This window comes from Lagenorhynchus albirostris, chromosome X, assembly GCF_949774975.1.
Source record: "Lagenorhynchus albirostris chromosome X, mLagAlb1.1, whole genome shotgun sequence".
In the NCBI taxonomy this organism is placed as follows: Eukaryota; Metazoa; Chordata; class Mammalia; order Artiodactyla; family Delphinidae; genus Lagenorhynchus; species Lagenorhynchus albirostris.
The window spans coordinates 88,481,799-88,504,298 of record NC_083116.1 but is presented as its reverse complement, the minus strand read 5'-3'; the positions used below and the strand labels follow the sequence as shown (position 1 = coordinate 88,504,298).

General features: G+C 43.6%; 1 protein-coding gene across 1 annotated transcript in view; it reads right to left on the bottom strand.

The window, feature by feature from the left end:
* Window positions 1-387: 387 nt before the first annotated feature.
* Window positions 388-22,500, bottom strand: part of DGKK (diacylglycerol kinase kappa) — a 160,139-nt gene continuing 138,026 nt past the window's right edge. The window contains exons 13-28 of the mRNA XM_060138458.1: window positions 21,016-21,107; window positions 20,029-20,128; window positions 18,848-19,067; window positions 17,203-17,307; window positions 16,646-16,742; window positions 15,001-15,108; window positions 12,803-12,899; window positions 12,198-12,305; window positions 11,425-11,538; window positions 10,944-11,078; window positions 9,598-9,758; window positions 8,888-9,029; window positions 7,777-7,863; window positions 3,519-3,629; window positions 1,731-1,854; window positions 388-467 (exon numbers count right to left, since the gene is read on the bottom strand). Of these exons, the coding sequence (XP_059994441.1) occupies window positions 388-467; window positions 1,731-1,854; window positions 3,519-3,629; window positions 7,777-7,863; window positions 8,888-9,029; window positions 9,598-9,758; window positions 10,944-11,078; window positions 11,425-11,538; window positions 12,198-12,305; window positions 12,803-12,899; window positions 15,001-15,108; window positions 16,646-16,742; window positions 17,203-17,307; window positions 18,848-19,067; window positions 20,029-20,128; window positions 21,016-21,107 (1,881 nt within the window). The remainder of the gene's footprint in view (window positions 468-1,730; window positions 1,855-3,518; window positions 3,630-7,776; window positions 7,864-8,887; window positions 9,030-9,597; window positions 9,759-10,943; window positions 11,079-11,424; window positions 11,539-12,197; window positions 12,306-12,802; window positions 12,900-15,000; window positions 15,109-16,645; window positions 16,743-17,202; window positions 17,308-18,847; window positions 19,068-20,028; window positions 20,129-21,015; window positions 21,108-22,500) is intronic.

The following is a 22,500-nucleotide window of genomic DNA, read 5'->3' as shown; positions in this document are numbered from 1 at the left end:
CCCTAGCATCAACAGTTTCTCTGCCAGTCAGAGAAAAACATTCCCCAACTCCCTGAAAAGGTGAACTCCCTTGAATCTTTTGTAGATCCCAGGCCATTCACAAAAAGCTTAGTTCAATTAAATACTGTAGTTGCTCAAGATGCACGAAGAGAAGGAGAACTGAACAAGACAACTCGGAACAAGAATCTTTGGCCAATGAGAAAATGTAAACCTCTAAGGAGACCTGATTGAGTCCAGGAAAAAAATGTATTAGTGTAAAGAATTGGAGGATCTTTCTTGGTGGTGCTCATGTTTGTTCTGAAATAATTTAGTCTAGCCTGTATTGAGGTTTCAAGAGTTTTTAGTAGAATCCTAAATGTTGTGAGTTCTCCTTCCAGCTTTCAAGGGTTATAGTTGAGATCCTGATGGTGTTGGAGGATCATCATCTTTTGCTTCATCTTCATGATGTCTGCGGTGCCACAAATTTCCTTTATAGAAAAAAAGCAAGTATAGAAATAATGAGGTTAGCACATTGCCAGATGCCTAAATTTATGGATGCTAAAGAGAGCAAAGAGTCCTTTAGGAGACTGGTTTGTTCCTATTGTACCAACCATTTTTAAACCATCTTAGAAAACCAGCTGATGTCATGCAAGCCAAACACAAATGGGATGAGTTCTCAGAACCTGATAATCCATGAAACTGCTATTGACCCTTTCAGAGTCTTCAGAAAGACTCTCAAGCACCATGGGTCTCCCAACTGGCAGATTCTTAGGGACTCAAACCAGTTGGACCAAACATAACTTGGTCCAGGAGATTCTCTCTTGGCATCTGTATGAAGTCTCAGTTCCTCAAAAAACAAAACAAACTGCCACCCTCCATCCCTTTCCCCCCATCTCAAGCTTCCAGGTCATCTAGGCTCAGAATTTAGGAGAGACGATTGACATCAGAATTGGCATAGCCGACAATTCTAAGGGAACCTTCTTTTGAGCCCCACTGATATATCAAGAACATTTAAGTCCAATTCTGAAGAAGGGGTGGAACCAAAATTCAAATAATGAAACAAATTTTGCATTTCCAGGGATTTACTATAACAGATAAAGAATAAGAGTGTTTAGATAGGTCGTGGAACCTGTTCCTGACCCTGTAGGTGCCCAGCACTGACACCCCCAACCCATCTCAAATAATAGTGCTTTCTGGAGCAGGACCAAAAGCTTGTAGTTGTATTTGACTGGGAAATAGATCTAAATATGACTGTTTTGCCATACTTTATCCACTGAGGAAAGGAATGGGTCAAGCAGAAAGGTACTGGCTGTTCTCATTTTTCTCTTCAGCTGTTTATATCACAGAGATCACAAAGCAAGGTTGCCTCTCAGGTTCTCTCCCTGTCAGTATCCATATATCACTTTCTTTTTTTTTTTTAAGGAGCTTTTTTTTCTTTTTCTTTTTTTTTTTTGGTGTACCGTGTGGCATGCGGGATCTTAGTTCCCCAACCAGTGATCGAACCCGTGACCCTGCAGTGGAACCGTGGAGTCCTAACCACTGGACAGCCAGGGAATTCCCTCCATATCACTTTCTAACTCACACCTTGTCCAAGAGACTGCTTGGCATCCCCTAAGGTTGGCTCCCAGCCGGCCACCTCCTCCATCACCACCATACCCGTGCACATTTCTAATGTGAGCTTCAGGTCTTTGGGAAGTACCCAGGCTGCTGGGGAATCCTTTATGACCTCGATGCCTGTGGGAGAAACTTACCAATGAAGCCCTGGATGCCTTGGCCTGATTTAGGTTTGTCTTCCTTTTCTGGCTTCTTCTTTCCCAATTTGGGGAACTTAACTTTCAATCCGAGGCTTCTACTGTCAGTATCTGAAGACTTTTCCTGGCAAACCACAACAAGAGGAAGGTCAAAATGTTAGTTGCCTAATAGTCAGAAACAATTCCTAGAGGCCTGGCAAGGTGGTGAACGAGGATGCTGCAAGAAGCAGGCAGATCTGCTATCTATCCAGGTATGGGAGATACCCCTACTCACTAGTCTTGTGCCCTAGAAGGCATCTGATCTTTACCAAGATCCTACTCTGTGCCAGGTACTTTGCTAAAAGCTTTAATAAATGATCTCATGTTAATAAATGCTCTTCTGAATTGCCTTTCAGAAGAAACCTAAAGGAAGGGCACAGGACCTTCCCTTGGAACCAAAGCTTTGGAAAGTCCAATAAATAATTGACTCTCATTCAGCTTTTCCCCACCAAAGTGGATCTGCGCCTTCTGTGGCCTTAAGGTGAGCAAGTTTGGTATCAAGTGAAAGAGCAACATCTTCCTGTCTTTCTTTCAATCTATTCTGCCCTTCTTTAGAGCCTCACTTCTTCATCTTTATGGAAATGCTGAAGTCCAGAAAAGAGATTATGCCCAGGCCAGGCAGACTCCCATATTGAGACCCCAGAGCATGGACTGTTTGCTTCATTTCTCTCAATATCCAGTCTGTTTGCCTAGGTCAGGAGCTTGGTGCAAGATAGCTGAACTGAGTAAGAATGGGGTGCTACAAGAGTGTGCTTCCTTTTCTGCATAACAGCATGTTTTTCTTCCCCAGGGGGCTACTGGTCAAGAGCAGCAAAGGCATATGAGAAAGTTATTAAATCCTTTAAGACCTAAATTTGCCTATGGCTTTTTCTCTTAAATGGTAGCCCAATTGCTGCACTAGTCCAAACATGCTTGTATGGCTTGCTCACATGCATATAACTGGTGTATGAAGCCAGAAAACAGGCATAATGAGTAGGAGAACCAAGTATTCCTACAGGTTGAAGTGAGCAGTTCCATGGTGGAGAAATTTAAAGAAAAACCCTGTCAGACCGTAAAAGGTATAATTTACCTGGTGGTAGGTGGACATCTTTGAGTCATTTGATTTATGAAATGGGACTATTTTTCAATCTCAGGAGAGCACTCAGAATTGTCAAAAAATGATGACATCCCCACAGCTATATTATAGCCACAGCTGCCATGCTTGATTTTCTTTTAAGCCACACACCTACTAGGGGAAAGCATTGAGATAGCCTACTTTCCTCCCAGAGTGGGAGGGACAGAAAGCAGCAAGGAGAGGTGATATTTGGTAGATTTAACCACCAGAATGGCCTGGGCACCAACCATTTAGAACAGATGTTGGCTGTAAACACCTGGTATTGGCCATAATGGTATGTACCAGACAAAATTCAGTCCCAGCAGCAGGTACTGAGCAGGGGAGGGGAATTGCAGCCAGGAGAAAGGCACAGAAAAAGACCATTCTTGCTTATTCTCTCCCAATCTTCTGATACAGAGTGGTTCTTCTTTCTGGTTATGTTCTCATGGTCATCTAGTTTTTCAGTGTGCCTTCTGCCTTGTCCTGTATACTTATGGTGAGGAGATGGGAGGAGGAGGCTCCATTGAACTCAAGCTGAAAGCCACTACTGGCCTCCCTATGCTACATCAGTCACTGTGTCCTGGCCCACACCGGAAGGCAAAGTACCAAGGAAGAATCCCTCTTCCCCTTTATTTCCCAATCCACAGGTCACATACCTCTGGAGAAAGGATTGAATTCATCCAGTCAATCTCAGATAGCTTTTCAAACTCCTTATTCATGGCATCCAGGGAAGTTTGCAGTGTGGCCTCATACTCAGCATTTCTCAGCTGGTGAAGACAGGAAAAAGAGTGAGTATCCAATGCTAAGCACCCTACCTTCATAGACTCTTGCCTTCTCCCCAACTCCCAGTCCCTGCTAGTGGCCATGAGACCACAGTGTGCCAACTTATATCTCCTTTGGCTCATGGTGTCAGTGGAAAGTATAGCCAGCTCTTTACCTTCTCAATAGGGAGATCCAGGAGACAACCAGACAGTGATGCTTTCCTTAGGGCTTGGCGTGCTCACAGTTTGGCAAGCAGAGAGGCCCTTTGACCACTATCAATTAATGCTGAAGTTGTACCCCTACAGCTTAGGGTCCAGGATAAGGGTCCTACCCTTGACCCTCAAGCCCCTGGAGACACCCAAGTGCCCCCCTAATAATAGCTACCAATTTTTGAGCAAATACTATATGCCAGGCACTGTGCATACATAGTTTCATTCCATCTTCCCAATAGCTTGATAATACCTTACAAAGTACTATTGTTCTCATTTTATAGGTGGGAAAACAGACTCAAAGAAGTTTAGTGCTCAAGATCACATGACTAGACAGAAACCCAGATCTATTCAACTCTATAGCCTACCCTCTACACCACACCATTCCAGAAAGGGTACGTGGGGTGGCCAGATGCTGGGGTGGGGGGAATCTTTATTACACAGTTACCATAATTTAAAGGCTACTTTGTGAAGCAAGGGGAGGGCTAGAGAGAGATTGGCTCAAATTTTCCCTTCCTGGCAAAGAGGGTCTGCCTCCCCAGGCTGTGCTTTTAGCCCCTAGCTATTCACTCTTAGTGAATGATGGCTTGTCCCATGGGTTTAGGAAACAAAGCTCAAGCATTCCCTAGTAACCCCCAGCACCCACAGGATGAACTCTGTATGCTCCATGGGAGAGTTAAAATAGATTATTCTGGGACCATCTCCAACTCAGAAGAACCAAGTTCTAAACCAACAACATAAGTGAGATAGTTCATGTTCCATTAAATAGTGAGCTGGGAGAACAGATGCATGCTGATATCATCAGCTCTGACACGCTTTCCAGCCCACCTACTTTGGCTTCATCTCTCCTCTCTGGCATGTGCTCTACTTTCAGTCTGGCACTTATGTAGCTTCTTGCTGTGCATGGGCCAGCCTTAAGTGGAACCCTGCTGTCTGTCACAAATGGGTGACAGGTGAATGAGCGAGGGATGGGATTGGAGGTTATGACCAATCAGGATGGGATATGAGAGGGGAACAAGTCATGTTGTCAAATAATCTCTTGCTTTTGCTTTACAACGAATGATTTAGGACAGTACGGAGTAGCCCGGATGCACAGGACACGTGTGTGTACATGGTGGTGGGACGGGGAACAGTGGTGTCAAGTAGAAATGGCCATCACTTCAAGATAAGGGGGAAAGGGGCAGGGATTCTTAGGGGCATACTTACCAGCAGTGCTCAAAAGGGATTTGATAGGCAAACCCAAAACCACAGAGAAGAAAGAGGAATTGGGGTCTTAGAAAATGATTCCTAATCATAATAGAAGAGGAATAAAATGGCTTCCTAATGACTTCCTATTTGGCACCTAGAGACTCGGGCTCTGAAAAATAGTATATGGTTGGGCCTGAATCTTATGCTCTGTTCTCTTGTCCTTCTGGCTTCAATAGAGACCTTGTTCAGGACTCTTCTCTGAGATAAATGTGCAAACTGACTCAGGGGACTTTGTTACTCACTTCCTGGTTTCTGTTCTAACATCACTAAGCCAGTTTGCCACATAAGGGAAGTGGGAGTTACTGGGTGGGATTTTCTTCATCAAAAGGCTACATCCCGGGCTTCCCTGGTGGTGCAGTGGTTGAGAGTCCGCCTGCCGATGCAGGGGACACGGGTTCGTGCCCCGGTCTGGGAAGATCCCACATGCCGCGGAGCGGCTGGGCCCGTGAGCCATGGCTGCTGAGCCTGCGCGTCCAGAGCCTGTGCTCCACAACGGGAGAGGCCACAACAGTGAGAGGCCCGCGTACCGCAAAAAAAAAAAAAAAAAAAAAAGGCTACATCCCTCTCCCAACACTGACTGTTCTCCTTCTTCAAGGGGAGGAATAACAACATTCAAATGAAATAAGCCTGGACTTCCCCGGTGGTGCAGTGGTTAAGAATCTGCCTGCCAATGCAGGGGACATGGGTTTGAGCCCCGGTCCGGGAAGATCCCACAAGCCGCGGAGCAACTAAGCCTGTGTGCCACAACTACTGAGGCTACATGCTGCAACTACTGAAGCCTGCATGCCTAGAGCCCATGCTCCACAAGAAGAGAAGCCACCGCAATGAGAAGCCTGTGCACCGTAATGAAGAGTAGCCCCCACTCGCCACAACTAGAGAAAGCCTGTATGCAGCAACAAAGACTCAATGCAGCCAAAATAAATAAATAAAATAAGAATAAATTTAAAAAAATGAAATAAGCCTTACATCCATGCCACCTCTATGATATGGCCTTTCTGGAGATACATGGTCATTCTTAGCAGCCGTTTGCACCCAGGTCTCGTTTGGATGTGTGTATGTGTGTGTGTGGGTCCTTACCAGGTTCTATATTAAGTATGATATGAGCTCAATTTGGGTTGTTGGCTGGCACAAACCAATTTTCATGACCCCATGAGCCTCAAGAAATCCTGAGTGGCAATAAGAGGCCAAGCTCCCATATTTCCTGCTGCCCAAATTGGCAAGGCCATTTAGCTCTGCCTATATATAGAAGGTACTTCTGTTGCTGTCGCTGAAGGCTGAAAGACTCTAGCCTGGGGCTCAGATGCTGGGACAGCCTGGCCTGACTGCCTTAACCACTCTTCCACCTGTGCAGTGTGCCAGTTAGATGTGCAAATGGAAAGGGGGAAGTGGCTGCACTTCTTGCAAAAATCAACTCAGAGGCCCCTCTTCAAATAAACCTTAATTAGATGAGAGGCAGAACAGTACCTTCCTAGGGGCCTTAGCAGCAAACCTAAAGTGGAGTAGTCATGATCAGTTGACTCATTAAAGCACACTCACCAGGTGTGCCTATGGGCTTTGCATTATGAGAAACAGCAACTCTTCCTGTAGCTCAAAAACTGAGCCTCAGTCCATTTTCCCTAACACTAATAAAATCTACCATCTGTCAAGCTGCTAGGAAGAGCTAGGCACATAATATACAGTAGTTTGTTTAATCCTCACAACAACCTGGATAGGTAGAGATTTTAATTCCTATTTTGTAGGTAGGGAAACTGAGATCCAGAGAGGTGAAGTTACCTCACGTACCTACTGTTATGGATTCATTTGTGTCCCCTCCAAAAAGATATCTTGAAATCCTAACCCTCAGTACCTCAATTTTTTGGAAATAGGGTCATTGCATATGTAATTATTAAGATGGGATCATTGGTCTGGTCTGGACTCTGGAGTAGGGTGGGCCCTGATCCGGTAAGATTGGTATCCTTTAAGGAGATGGCCATGGGAAGACAGAGAGACACAGGGAGAGCACCATGTGAATATGGAGGATTGGAGTAATGCATCTACAAGCCAAGGAACACAGCAAAGATTGCCAGCAAGTCACCAGAAGCTAGGAAGAGGCAAGGAAGGATTTCCCTACAGGTTTCAGAAGGAACATGGCCCTGCTGACACCTTGATTTCAGGCTTCTAGCCTACAGAACTGTGAGACAATAAAGTTCTGTTGTCCTAAGTCACCCAGGTTTTAGTACTTTGTTACAGCAGCCTTAGGAAACTAATATAGCTAGTAATGGGCAGATTTGGGATTTGAACTCAGAGACCCCCAACTTTCCCCACTATTCCTTACTGTCTTTCCACATGGTGAGAGACGTATGTGGAAACTTGGGAGATGCAGAGCAGCTCAAAAGAGCTCACCCTTTTCTACTGAAACTATATGAGGTATGATGAGAAAACGCTGCTTTTGTTTGGCCTAGTCTGGACCCAAGAGACATTTGCCAAAGGAGATAGACTTTTCTTCAAGGATATGGTAGTCCCTATAGATTCGCATAACTTATAAAGTGACACGATCAATGACAACTCTGGGTGAAGATGACACAGCAGGGACTGCCAGGTAAGCACCTGGCCAAAATGCTCCTACATGTCTTCCAATGCTCTAGAACCAAGCACAGGCTGTGACCATATTCAGATGGGATACTTTGCCCTCCCTGTTCCAACCCCATCCACTCACCAAGTTTTCATCCAGGAAAGCTTTGGTGTCATCGTAGAGCCCTTTAAGACTAAATGTAACATCTACTGCATCATTTCTGGTTAGAGTCTGAGAGGAGAAGAAAGGAAAAGAAAGGAAGGGAAAGGACAAAGACAGAGGAGTTGTTGGTTAGTAAGCATGCAGCTGGCTTCTCTGTGGGAGGGTAGGAGCAGGCTAGTAGGATGTGGCTATAAGTGAAAAAGTAATATTCACGATATAGCACAACTAGTAGTTCAGCATGGGCACCAACCAGTCAAAACTGATGCCAGCTATCAACTACCAGTACAGCTGTATTGGTGTGTTGTATGCTGTGGCACAGCACAACTTGGCATTTGGCATCACTGATTGAGTGCTATGGGTATAGGGAAACAGGGAATATGCAAACCAGATAGTAAGTTTGAGGCCACTTGTTGCCACTAGGCTGAAGCCACCTTTCCCATGGTACATGAAGTTAGGCCTAACCATCTGTCTTCTTGAAACTCCAGGCCTGGAGCTCCAGGCCTCTTCCAACTAAGATCCGGCCCCAAATAAATAGGTAACCTACATTTTAGGAGGCCCTGACCCTGTATGTGGCCCTTTTGTATTGTTTGCCTAGCACTAAAGTTACTTTTTAAAAGCATCACTTAAAAATCTTCTGCCAGTGGGTAAAGTCACAGGATGGCACATTTAACATCAAGAATCTAATCTAGACCTTCCCCACGAGAGGAAAACCAAGGCAGCCTGGAGCACAAGTTTCAATGACAAGTGTCACCTTAACAGGTTATATAGGGATCCTCCTGGAATGAGGAAGGGCCTAAGCCAAGTTCCTCTCCATTCTCAGGCTATTTCTCCTTGAGGCCAGTGTGGTAGATAGTTATCAGGCTGATGAAATCTGCTATGGGATTCTCCCAGTAACCACTCTGGACCAGTAACCATTCTCCCAGCAACCATTCTCCCAGTAACAAGTCAAACAATATCTGCCTCCCCCTCTACTCTATCCATCAGTTTCCTGCCATGTCATTTGCCCAGTTTCTCTACCCAGCCTCCAGCTCCCCTTCCTTCCCTTTCCTATTTGGTTTGACTCCTTTCCTTCATCTGCCGCTTCCCCCCTTACCTCAATGGGAGTGCAGGAAGCTGCACCTGCCTCATTGCTACTGTCTTGGTTGTAAAATATATCATTCAGGATGTTAGCACTGGCATTCACAGAGTCCATGAGGACAGACACATGCTGGTGGACCTTACTCAGGTCAGTAAGTCTGTAATAAAGCAAGGACAGATAAATGAGTCTAGAGTTCTGAAGGATATCTGGCCTGAGGTGCTGGTGAGGGTTGGGATTAAGGGTAAATTGTATTCTTTACTCTCTCCTGTTATTTCTTCTCATTTCTAGGGAGCCACCTATGCCAGAAAATGTTTCTACTCTTCTCTAGCTATTCACTTTTGTCCATCCTTGTCTCACCAGAATTAGATACTGGGTGCTTTGGGAGAGTGGGAGGCTAGAATAGAGGAAGGAGCTGACTCCAGAAACTCTAAGGCCCTCCTGATATTTAAGGGCAAGGATAAGCATTTTTAGTCCTGTTGGGTCTGGGGCAGCAAGAGGAGATCAAAATTTATCTCTGGGCCTAATGGTAGAGGTCCAAGCTGGCTTACTGCTGACCACAAAGACTATTTCCTACCTAGAATGTCAGAGTCCCTGTCAATCCTCAGAGCTCTGAGCAATACTCCTTTCTGAGGCCAGGCTCTCCAGTAGCCAATAGATACAAGTTGGCTTCTTCTCCCTATCTCTTCTTGGGATTCCCAGCCCTGTATCTGGGCCAGTCCACTTACCTGCTGATGAGGTTTTCTGCAAGCTGAGCTAAGTGCTGCATCTGGGCATACTCCTCATCAGAGAGGCTATCTTGAGATTCCTGGGAGTCCAGCTGGGGTTGAGAGGCAGCCTGGATTTCAGAATGCTTGCACTTCCACATTTTCATTGAGTTCTCAAAGTCCTGGCGATAAAGACAGTGGCAGAGCCTAAAGATTGCTGTAGCTAAGACAGCATGTGACAGATCTGTCTGTGAGCCTGATATTTGTGGGTACTGTGGGGAAAGGGGAAAGAGGGCCCCATCCATTCCCCCATACACCTATCTCCACACCCATACATCTGTCTAACATTTTATTCAATGTCTCTTTCATACTAAGCAGTTTTAGTTTTTTGTTGTTGCTGTCGTTGTTGCTGTTACCGTGCCAAGTCTTGGGACAACATACTTGAATCAGACAGATGTCTGCCTTCCAGAAGCTCCTATAGGTAGGTATCATGACCAATAAGAAAGTGGAGCCCTTTTCAGCTCCCTTCTTTGCCAAATCTAGGCAATATATTCTGATGGATTTTAGAGCTAGACATATCTCATTTAATTTTGAATTGTGCTTCTGTCATTGACTAGTTGTGTTACCTTTAGCAAAGTATTTAACCTCTCTGGTCCTCATTTTCCTCACCTATAAAATGGGAATAAGTGTATCTACCTCATAGGATTGTTGAGAGGACCTACTTGAGAGAATATATGTAAAGTGCCCAACACAAAGTAGGTAGCTTATAAACTAGACATCGCATCCCTTCTCTATTGCTGTGTCTATGGACTGTCCACAGGCCAGAGTGGAAGAAAGCCTCTAAGCATTGAACATCTGATTAATAATGGCTCCTTTCTAGCTTTAGGTGGTTTAGCTGAGGTGAGTGACATTTGTGAATGCAGTATTTTAAGACGCCTTAGAGGAACCTAAAGACCATATTCAATGAAGACTCTCTTGTTGAAGGGAGCAGATTTCTCCATAACCACCTGAGGCCTTTAACTCTGTGCAGTGGAGGGAGGAGTACAACTTTGTGGAAAACTACAGAAGGGAGCTTCTTGTCTCACTCTCTTGGACAGTGCTTTGCAAGTGTCTATGTATATCAGAATGTCTCAGGGAGCTTGTCTGCAAATGCAAGTTCCCAGGAAATACCCATCTCCATTCTGATGCAGTGGGCCTGTGTGGGGCCCAGGAATGTGCATTTCTAACAAGCACCCAAGGTGACTCTGAGATAAGTATTATGCAGACCTCTCTTTAAGGAATTCTGCCTGACTGGAAGTATTCAGTACTCAAGTGATAGCTATAGATGAGACAACGTAGGAGCCCCAGATGAGCCTTTCCCTTCTTACCCGATCTCTTGTCAGCATCTGGGCAGTGTTCTTGTATCTAATCTTGATAAGGCCTGGCCTCTGAACCCAGGCCTCCCCATCCACCTGCACTGGGATACCTTCTTCACCATCGATGGTTATCATCACCTCACGGCACTGCCAGAGAAGAGGAGGAGGGAGAATGGGGGAGAAAAATGAGGTAACGACTGTAGACCAATCTGATAATCTCACAGTCATGGCCAAATGTGTATCTGAACAGGACTGGCAAAAATGTGAATCAGATTGTCCCAGGGAGGAAACACATGTTTGCTATGGGCTTTTTGCTCCTTTGGTCCCTACCACCTCTGTTTCCAACTTCAGCCAGTACCTTGCTTCCTACCAGATAACGTGCTCCCTCCACCCTGTCATTCTTATACCTGGCTAATTCCTGAGACTACCCCACATCCTGGATTGTAGCCACAGAGCTCAAACCCTTTCTGTTGCCCACCAGGCCCGTGCCTACCTGGGCGATGCGATGATGATGCAGGTTGATGATACGGGACATTGCCATCTGTACAGAACCAAAGATTGCCACTACCTCTAGCTTCCCATCATCTATCGCAGGAGCCTCATATTCCTGAGGAGGAAGAACTGTGTCACACATCTCACCCTTGAGAAACCACACCTTGCCTATCACAAGCAGGTATGCTTTGAAAGCTCCTGGTGAGAATTTTTCTAGCTAATGAAGAGTGGAGAAACTACTATATTATTAAAAGGAGAAGAAGGTGGTCAGGAAGCCAACTTGGGAAAAGGGCACTGAGATAAAAACTCAGTCCCTTTTGAGATCACAACTCTTAACTGGTTCTCTCCCTGTCCAATCTAGCATCATAAATCCCCAAGGCCAGTCCCACTGGTCTCATGGCCTTCTTGGGTGAGCTCAGATGAAAGGATTCATGGCCAATTTCTCAGGAGATTTTATTGACAGACCTCCTTAGAGAAAAGGGCATGGCCTAGGTAACCTTTCAAGGATCTTTCAAACGTGAGGAATGGAAAATTCAAAGTCCAGGCAACACCGAAGAATTTATCTGATCCTGAGGTTTTTGGTTGATTCTTGTGCTCTGGGGTGGTAATTGCCTTAAAAAAAAAAAAAAAAAAACCTCATCATACAGCTGCTGCCAATAAAGGTCCCCAGCCCACCTCCTCTTCCCCTACACTCCAGTCAGTTCAACTCTCCTTTCTGATAGACTTTAGAGGGGTCAAGCCTTTCTTCCTCCCTGTTCCTTGTTCCATACTCACTGTGGTAGCTGTGCTGCTTCCCCAAAAGTTGACACCTCCAGCATAGCTGGTAATGTTGAGCACTACAATGCCTTGCAAGTTTGGCAAGGAGATGGCTTCTCCATCACACTGAAAGAAAAGAGTAGCCCTTATTGGCTGGCTCTTCAGATACCAATGTGAAGGGCCATTTACAGAGATGGGGGAAGGGCTCTGTCTTCCCTTCATGCTATTATTTTCTTATCCATAAAATGGAAATCTATCTTCATGATTTCCTACCATGAGCAATGAGTGAGGATCAGAGTTAAAGCTTGGGAAGGGGCTTCCCTGGTGGCGCAGTGGTTGAGAGTCCGCCTGCCGATGCAGGGGACGCGTGTTCGTGCCCCGGTCCGGGAAGGATCCCACGTGTCGCGGAGCGGCTGGGCCCGTGAGCTGTGGCCGCTGAGCCTGCGCGTCCGGAGCCTGTGCTCCGCAACGGGAGAGGCCACAGCAGTGAGAGGCCCACGTACCGCAAAAAAAAAAAAAAAAAAAGCTTGGGAAGAACTAAGGATATAGAGGAAAGTTGATTCCCAGGGTCATGATATTTCCTTTCTTCATGCCCAGGAAGGATCACCCTCTTTTCCACTAACCTCCAGGTGCACTCGTTCTTCCAGTTTCCTGTAAGAGCGCTGAAAAAGTTCCTTGCTTCCCAGAAGGCCATACCACATCTTGTTCTTAAGGCGGCTACTACAGGGAGATAAAGGTAGAGAAAGGTAGTCAGAGGGTGAATAATATAAAGATAAGTGGATGAAGAAAAGTAAGAGGAGACACCATCTTATTCGTCAAGTGCCTTCTTATAGAGAGGAGTCATGTTTAATGGTAACTGGACACAAGAGGGAATGCTAGGATAGTGTAACTGGTATCCTTATGCGAACACCAGCTGCAATGGGTTCCTGGGTCTCCTTGAGGCATCAGCATCCCATTGATTTGTCATTTTTACTTGCTTCTGATATTGGTTCAGGCTTGGAAGAGACAGGCTATATTTAGAAAGTAAGGCTCATAAAAAGCTGTGAGCATAACTGGCTACTACACATCAGCTACCCTGGCAAGTGCCACTCTGGGAGCTCAAGATTTCAGCCACTTGGAATCAATTTCATTTGAAACATGTGACTCTTAGACTGCAGTTTCTTTGAAGCATAACTTTTCTGGCAAAGTGGAGGGATTTCCAAGACCTGTATGTTAAACACTTAATTCAATGCTACAGAATAGAAATAAGCTTACTAGGAAGACTGTAGAGTAGGAGCCAGTGGAGAGAATATGGGACAGGCAAGGATATCAGGAGACTTGTGGTGGAGGTGGGAAGGACAAGGTCCTGTTGACTGTAGAGTCTCTGATAAAAACAGGCAGGGTACTTAACAATCACTATAAAGGCTGGATAGAATTTACTGTGAGCTTTTAAAGTACAGCCACAGAAATGAGCCACCACAGGGCGTGGGTTTTGAAACGTAAGAAGGCTAGCACATAGCACAAAATTATTTGCACTCTGTTTTAAACCATAAGTTCTCTGGGCACTTCAGTTTCCTTATCTATTAAAAATTGGAGTTTGGTTATATGGAAATGCAAAATACCTAGAACAACCAAAACAATTCTGAAAAAAGAACAAAGTTGGAGGACTTTCATCTCCCAATTTCAAAACTTACTATAAAGCTACAGTTATCAAGACAGCGCGGTGCTTGCACAGGATAGACACATAGATCAATGGAACATAGGTGAGAGTCTAGGAAAACAACCCTTACATTTAGGGTCAATTGATTTTCAACAAAGGTGCCAACACAATTCATTGGGGGAAAGGATAGTTTTAAAAGGTGGTGCTGTGGTAAATGGATATCCATATGCAAAAAGATGAACTCAGATTCTTACCTAATACCATACATAAAAAGTAACTCGAAACAGATCACAGACTTAAATGTAAGAGCAAAACCAAAAATTTTGGAAGAAAACAGCAAATTTTTAAGATCTTGGGTTAGGCAAAGATTTCTTAAACATGGCATCAAAAGCATGGTCTGTAAAAAAAAAATGATCAATTGGAACTCATCAAAATTCAACACTTTTGTATTTCAAAAGGGACCGTTAAAAATGAAAAGACAAGCAATAATAACAAAAAAGACAAGCAACTGGGAAGCAATATTTGCAAGACACATCTGATAAAGTACTTGTTCCTCAGCCCAGGCCTGCTCTGAGAAAGAAGTTCTGGTGGCAGGTGGGCAGGGGGTGGTGATGATGGGTGGAGGGTGTGCTTCTTTTTACTCGTAATTTAAATTTACCACAAGAACTCTGAGGCTGCCTTAGTGTATGTCTGTAGCACAAAAGTACCAGAAGGCGCCAAGCAGACCAAACAAGATGGGGTAAAATCAGTAGGTCCTGGGGAACCAAGTTAGGAACACTAAGAACCAGTAGGGCGATCTTTGATACTTTGCAGCCTTGCCAAGCAAGAACAGACCTAAAACCACTACTAGGACCTCATCAAGTTCTTGGAGACAGAACAAAGATAGGCAATTGGCTGAACTGAGTCAATGTAATCTGTTTTCAGTAACAGTAACACAGTTAGCTGAACACAGGTCAAGACTATGAAAGCAGCTCCAAGTTCAGGATGCCAGTGCAGCGTCATCACAGATCTGGTCAATATTTGGGGCAAGATATCCCACTAGACTAACCTTGGGACTAATGTGTTTTACTTCCAAAGGACGGACTCTTTCTGTTTCTTGTCTGTAAGGTAGGGGATGTGGGAATACATGTGTATATTGTGATTGTGTGTTTGTATGTAGGGAGGGGAGTTTCTTTTCCTTACTTGTATTGTCCTGGGTGTTCATCTCTTCTGGTATTGAATTCCAGAGAAATTTTAGCATCTAGTCCAATTCCAAAATAGTTGTTCATGACACACCTTTCTTTGAAGCGTCTGAAATTAGCCAAAGGGAAGAAGAGAATAGACACTGGTGCAGGAAAGAAGTGCTGTTATCATTGGGCTGCAGACTTTATCTGCGTGATCAACAACCACTGAGGGAAGTCCCCCTCTACACTGGGCACAAGGCTTAATGTTCTTGAGAGGCACATGTAGATGTCCTATTGTGTTAACTACTAACTTGTTAGCTGTAAGAGAGGACACTCAGCCAGTTGGGCGGATTCATTGGAATTGGGATTCATAATAAAGAAGTCATCTTTGGAGGCTGTCAGATATGAGTGGCCATTATCTTCTCCACATAAAATAAAGGGAAATAAGAGTCATTGACTTATTCCCATAAAGAAAGAAGATTTAAGTATCTCAGATAAAAATATATGTTGAGAGTAAAGTCTGTATTACTGTTTCCAGAGATGTCTGAACTCCTTTGTAGCAATTTCACATCAAAGGGCAAAGTGACCATACATTTGAAGGAAAAAAAAACTGTTAAAAGAGGGTAGATATGTATACAACAACAACAAAACCAAGCAGTTTGTTTTATTCTTCTGCATCCATCCATTAAAACCAGTGGTGTGCTGGAGCCAGTTCATACCAGTTTATGTAAGCTGATTATGCCTATAATTCCCAACTCTGCATTCAATGACATTATATCAGTAGCTTGAAATAGGCCATGATGGAAAGGTTTACACCAGGAATAAATCAGGGCTTTCCTCCCCACAGAGAGCTGGTTGTTAAACATTTTCCAGCACACCATTGATCAAAACTCATTAGGTAGGTCCATTGAGGCCTCATATATGAGCTTAATCCAATGGTAAAGTGGAGGGGAATGGGAGTTGAATATAGGAATAACTGGGAAGCTGCAGAAAACTTAAATAATTGCTAGCTGTGTCCTTCTTTTGAGAAACTGAAAATAGGTACAATTTATCTACTTAACCACAGATTTTTTTTATTCATTACTAAACTGACCCTACATCTCTCACATGAGATTTGTCTTCCTTGACCACAGTCCAGAAATTGGGGATTCTCTAACTGATGTAACTGATTTTCTTAATGGAACTCAAAATAAGTGAATGTGATGGAACTTGGCTACTGGGAATATTCTAAAGAGGTAGGGCTATTGAGACAGGTGTCTTTAGATTTGCTAGCTAGTCCCCTCAATGCCCACTTACTTCTTAGCAACTCCAATCATTTACTGTTAAAGGCAACAGTGAAAAACAGGTTCTTTGAAATGAAATGAAGTTGTTTTAATTAAAAAAAATAATAACTGTAACACATATAGCACCGAACTATGGGTGCCAAACACTGCCCAATGCAAGTACTTTGGATATATAAACTCAATAAATACAGCAAACCTATCTGGCAAGTTCTACAATTATCTCCATTTTATACATGAGGAAACTGAGGTTTGGTTGAATTACTTGTGTAAGGTCACACAACTAGTAAGTATAGTCAGCATTTGACTCTGGGTATCCTTAGACTATTCTCTTAACCAGAGAAAGGGAGAAGCCATAGGAAGGTTATAGGCTTAAATACTTACATAGTTTCAGGTGTAAAATATAAGTGCTCCAAATTGAGGTTATCCAGGTCTTCACTTTTGAGAGAAGATATAGAAGACAGAGTACCAAGACGAGAACCTAGACACAAAAGATGTCACCTTGGTGTCAGATACAAACAAGAAAGCCCTTCCCCCCACTTGTATTTCACCCCACTTTCTCTGTTGGAGCAGAATCAAGCTCAATGACTTTCTCCTCGATAATATTCAGGGTTCTCATTCCAAAGAGGGATCATCTTGGATGGACAGGGACTTCCACTGACAGAATAGTAAGGCTGGGCTGCTTGCTTGCTGGCAGTGAAACAGCTTCAAATCTTGGGTTTCATCAGGCCAGCCTTTTCAAAGTATCTAATGGGGTCATTACTTCTGGACATAGGCATGGGGTCTTATAGTGTGAGGTTTCTGGAGAAGAGGGAGGGATATCTACTGCAGAGTAGGATTATGGCTAAAGGAAGATGCATGAAAATACATCTTTATTCTCTGGGAACTAGAAGACAGAGATGAAGCTTAGAGTAAAGGAAGGAGAAGAGAAAGATCATTACGGTGTCTTGGGCTCATCTGGTTAATATCTTCTGAGTCATCTTCCAGGAAGAAAGTTGAACTAAAGTTCTTGACTGATATTGTCTGTCGGCTTTGCTCATCAAGAACTATAGAGAAAAAGTGGAAGGAAGGAGGGAAGGAAGGAAGGAGAGGAAGGAAAGGAAGGAAGAAAAGGAGGAAAGGAGGGAGGGAGGGTTGGTCACATTTCTTGAGCATCTCTTTTGTTCAGTTAATACCAGTCAGTGTGTGGGGAGACAAATGGAGACTCCCATTTGATCATCACATCTCCTCCATGATGCTGTTTGTGGTTTCAGCTTTCTTACAGTATTGCCATGTCTCTTCACATCCGTGCCTGAGCTTTCTCTGTTTTACTTGTTACTCTTTTCCTATCGTCCAGTAAATGTGGCTGTGAGTAGAAGCTTGGGGCCAGGGGTAGGGGGAGCAGGGTGGGAAACTTTCTGTTCTTCTACCTCCATTCTCACCTCTTTGTTAATTCCTTTACTCACATGACCTTTGTTCTAAACTTAAGCCTCTAGGACCAGGCCGTTCTTTCAAGCAAATGTCTCACCAATACCCAGAATATTTGAGAAATCGCCTTTCTTTTACCAGCCTATATATTGTATAGCTCAGGTGCTCAGCCTATGCCAAAGCTCATAGGTTCAATCCCTGTGCTGCCAGGGGAGCCTTTCTCTGTCCCAGAGCCACAGGTTGCACTTCTAAATCTGATTTATGTATTGATGGAGCAGGCTGAGGATTAGTTGTGACAGGGTTATGGCTACATCAGATTGATCTGATCCCTGCTACTTGGAAACTACCTACAGAAATAGAGGCAAACTGGCTGTTTAATGATTTCACAGTGCAGAAGGGTTATTTCCTTTCTTTCTTAGAAACTTGGCTGAGGTTGTACCTAAAGGTACCAAGGCAGGAGAAGGTATTGTAGCTAAAGGTCAAAGGCCAGCCAAAAGGACTTCCCTGCTACATGGACTTCTGTTCAATTCCAATAGCTCAGGTAGAACACACTTGGTGTTATATTTTCTGATCTGTTTTTCAAAGAAGCATTGTGGAGAAGAAGTGGGAACCAAAATGTTAAAGTAAGAAGTTGGAGGAGTTGAAAGAGTTTTCTTACTGAGTTGGAAGCTTGCAGATTGTCATGAGTTATGGGAAATGGCAATCAATGCTAGAGCTGCCAGGACCACTCTCAGAGCCCTTGTGCCTGATTAATACTGTGCAAGACATGCAGAGATGAACACTATTTTCTTTCTAAAATCATCATAGGCTCAGTGGTTGGAAGGAGACAGAAGCAGGTGGAAAAAGATTCCATGGGTGGAGGTTGAAGCTGACAGACCTTTGAGCAAAGCCACTTAGCAGCTGTAATTGTTTAGGATGATTGTTAGTTCCAAAAATAAATAAGTAGCAAGAGTTGAGTGCCTGGGAGGTAGGAGGAGCCAAAGGGGCAGCTTATCAGGACTGAGGCTTTTCAAATCAGTGGAGACTGAGGATGGACTTTGGATGCTTTATGAATGCAGAATCTAGTCAAGTTTTGGTAGTGTTGTCAAATAGTAGACCCAGAGCAAGGGAGACCATTAAACTACCCACAGGAACCTTCTCTTTCCCCTGCCTCAATCACCACAACCCTGGGGCCTTTACCTTGTTCAACTTGGAATATGATGAGTTTCAAGGACTTTTGGAGATTCTGGGCCTTTGTGGCCAGCTCCAACTTGCACTTGGCTATGTGGTCTATTTGAGGGATGAAGGGCTTTCCATCTGCCTTGGCACTGTCTGCATGTGCTGTGGTACTCTTCTCAACTGCTGCATCCTCAGCAAGGATATCAATCAGGACACTGAGCTTGTCATACATTAAGTCGCTCTATATGGGGAAGGAGACAGGGCATTGTTATGAGGGATTTGTGCCTGAAAGGACAGAATGAGGAGTCAGATGGTATGGGGAGAGGTAGGGAGGGGTACTAGTTGGCTGGAAACACTGAGCATAGAAAGTTAAATGTGGGGAGATGAAAGTTTAGGGAAAGAACTGCTTGGGTAGATGTGATAAGATAGCCAAAGGGTGTTAGGGGGTCAAAGAGACACTATTTGTTACAGAACAGCTGCAGGCATCAATATATGTTGCCTAGTCTTTCTCATGTCAGAGTGGCCTGTAAAATGATGTGTAATATGGCAAAACTAAGGAAAGATAAACATTTCTGGATTGGTGTTTTCATGGGCATGCTCCTATGAATGTGGATGTGGCTCTGCATGGGTGCCTGGTGTCTGCCTTTGTCTGTGTGTATGTTTGGGGGTGTACTACATGATTATGGCTTGATCCCCAGCTCTTAATCACTTAATAGTTTGTAAACTTAGGCAAGTCACTTAATCTATTTGTGCTTTTATATTCTAGGGTAGTTGTGAAGATTAAATAAGTTAATACATTATAAGTGCTTAGAACAGTTCCTGGCACAGAGTAAGTGCTATATAATTGTTAGCTGTTATTGTTACTGTGGTTGTTATAGAGGTGACTGTGGGTGTATTTCTAGCATGTATTTGTATGTATTTTCAAGAATGTTCTGGTATACAACCATGTGCATAACATGTTGGTGTACACTTGTGTCTCGGTGTGGACATATGCTTAGGTACATGGTACATGGATAAGCATGTATAGTGCCACTCTTCATTTGGTGAAAGGTGGAAGTTTGATGAGGATTTCCCCCATCAGGGAGGCTTACCAGCTGCTCCTCCTTGCTCTTTTACAATTCCCAGTGAGAGGCATATTTGCTTTTATTAAAAATGGGGCCCTGGCACCACAAAGAGTACAAGAAAAAAGGATGGAAACTTACTTTCAAAATCACAGACTCTATTGCTGTATTGTTCTGTTTTATCCGGCTCCAGGCCTTTACAATATCAACTACAAAATCTTCCACTGCTGAGCACAGGAATCTGGAAATATAAGATAGATGACACAATGTGACATGGACCATGAGGTCCAGAGACCTTCTCTCTTATAATGTCATTAGTGTCCATCTTCCTCCTCTTCCTTCTCCCTCTCTCTTTCCTGATCTCTCCTCCCTCCCTCTCTTTGTCCCTCTCCCCCCACTCCCTCTCCCCTCTTTGTTTATTCTGATTCTTCATGTGCATATGATGAAATATGCCAGTACCTAAGAGAATTTAACTAGCATTTCTTAGCCCAAATTCCAAATTTCCAGGAAACAGAATTCAGTCAGTCCAACATGGGTCAGGATTTCACCCTGGGTCAAATCAGCTATGGTTCAAGGGCCTGGCTAATTTAATACAAACATAATGACTTTGGGACGATGTTCCCTGTAGGGACTGTTTCTCAAAAGAGAATGTGGTAGATTTGGAATGAACCCACCAGAGTCCCAGGAGGAATGAATGACCCATGTATTTAGAAGGGGAGAATGTATTGCTCAGCTATGAGAAAGCAGCTGTAGCAGGTACCACAGAGAATTTTCCAGGTATTAAATGGAAAACAAGGTCTCCCTACTGTAGGGAGCTATGCTATGCTCTTGAATGGTATGGAATGTTGTGTTTCCCTTCTGTAACGCTTCTTCCAAATCTGTGGCTTACAATTTTGTCTTTTTGGAGTAGCAAGAGCCCTCACCCCAATCTCATCTTTTTTTTTTTTTCCCCTCGTAAACTTTCTATTCAGGAGGTTTGAGTTGGAAGAAATTTGATTTGGGAAGGTAAACATATGCTTTCCTTGGCCTCAACCCCCCAAGCTATTAAAATGAGCCCCATCTCTGACTGAGGAACAGCCCATGAGGGGCAAAAACATCCCAAAGGTACAGAGCCAAAGGAAGACTGACCTGGTTGCAATGATCATCTCTGTCGGGTACTTGGCCTTCAGGATTTTGTTCAACTCAGTGGTTGCAGATTCTAAGTGTTGGATGGCAGCAGCCTAGGGGGAAAAGGAGTGTTGAGCCCTGGAATCTTAGCACTGTGACATAGTGTGCTACCCATCCTCACCCCCCTCATTACTTCCTACTGATGCTTTACCAGCAACCCAACTGTCTCTCTGAAAATAATCACAATTAAAGAATTCTTGTGGAAGATCTCCACAGATAATCTTAGATCTGTGGTCATTCTAAAAATAAGACGTATATTGTTTCCTCTCATTTACATTAATACTCAAAAACTCATATGAAGGAGTTACTATTTGTTCCATGTTTCAGATGAAAAACCAATCTCATATTACATAGCTAGTAAATAATAGATCTGGGATTTGAACCCACATCTTTCCAATCAGAGGGTCACCTCTTATATATAATGTTAAATATAATAATGGTATCCACTTATATAGAATTTACTATGTGCTAGGTTCAGTTCTAAGATACATATATATTTTTTCAGGTAACCCTTATAACAATCTTATGAAATAAGGATTATTATCCCCATTTCACAGAACAGAAAACTGAGGCATAGGGAAGGGACAGCTGATAGATGTCACAGCCAGGATTTGATTTCAGGTAGTCTGGCTCTTGAGTCTGTACTCCTAACTACAACTTACACTCATCCCTCTCCATCACCCCCCACATTCAAACATCTACCAAGTCCTGATGATTCTATCTCTTCAATATGTTTTAACTATGTCCACTTCTTCTTATTCCTATTACCACTTCACCAGTCCAAATCACCATCATCTTTTGCCTACACAATTACATCACTGCCTATCTTTTTTCCTTGCCTCTAGTCTTTATTCCTTCAATTTTTTCTCCACATAACATGTAAATATTCTGTTTTAAACCTTTCTATTAGATAGGAGAATAGATAGATGGATAGATATGTGATAAAGAAAGTATAGTGAAATATTAATGGTAGGAGCTACCATTTAAAATTTCCTATATATTTGAAAATTTCATAATAAGAAAAATCCTTATATAATTCTTATTGCTTTTAGATAGAAGTTCAAACTTTCTGGGGGAAGATATCAAGATGGCAGATTAGGAGGACATGGAACTCAATTCCCCCCATGAACACATCAAAAATGCATCTAAATGTGGAGAAGTTATCACTGAAAACTAACTGGAGACTGGCAGAAAGACTCCTGTACAACCAATGCTGTAATAAAGATCCACACAAAATTGGATAAGAAGGGAAGAGAAGTGATCAGGTTGGGACCTGTGCCCCTGGGAGGGAACACAAAAGAAGGAGAGGATTACAAAGACAGAGAGCCTCCCTGGGGAGTGAGCAGCTCCAGCCACATATTGGGCACCACAGCCCTGGAATCTGACATCAGGAACACAAGTCCCCTTAGCTTGTTAGAAAACCAGTGGGACTAACGGGAGGGCTGT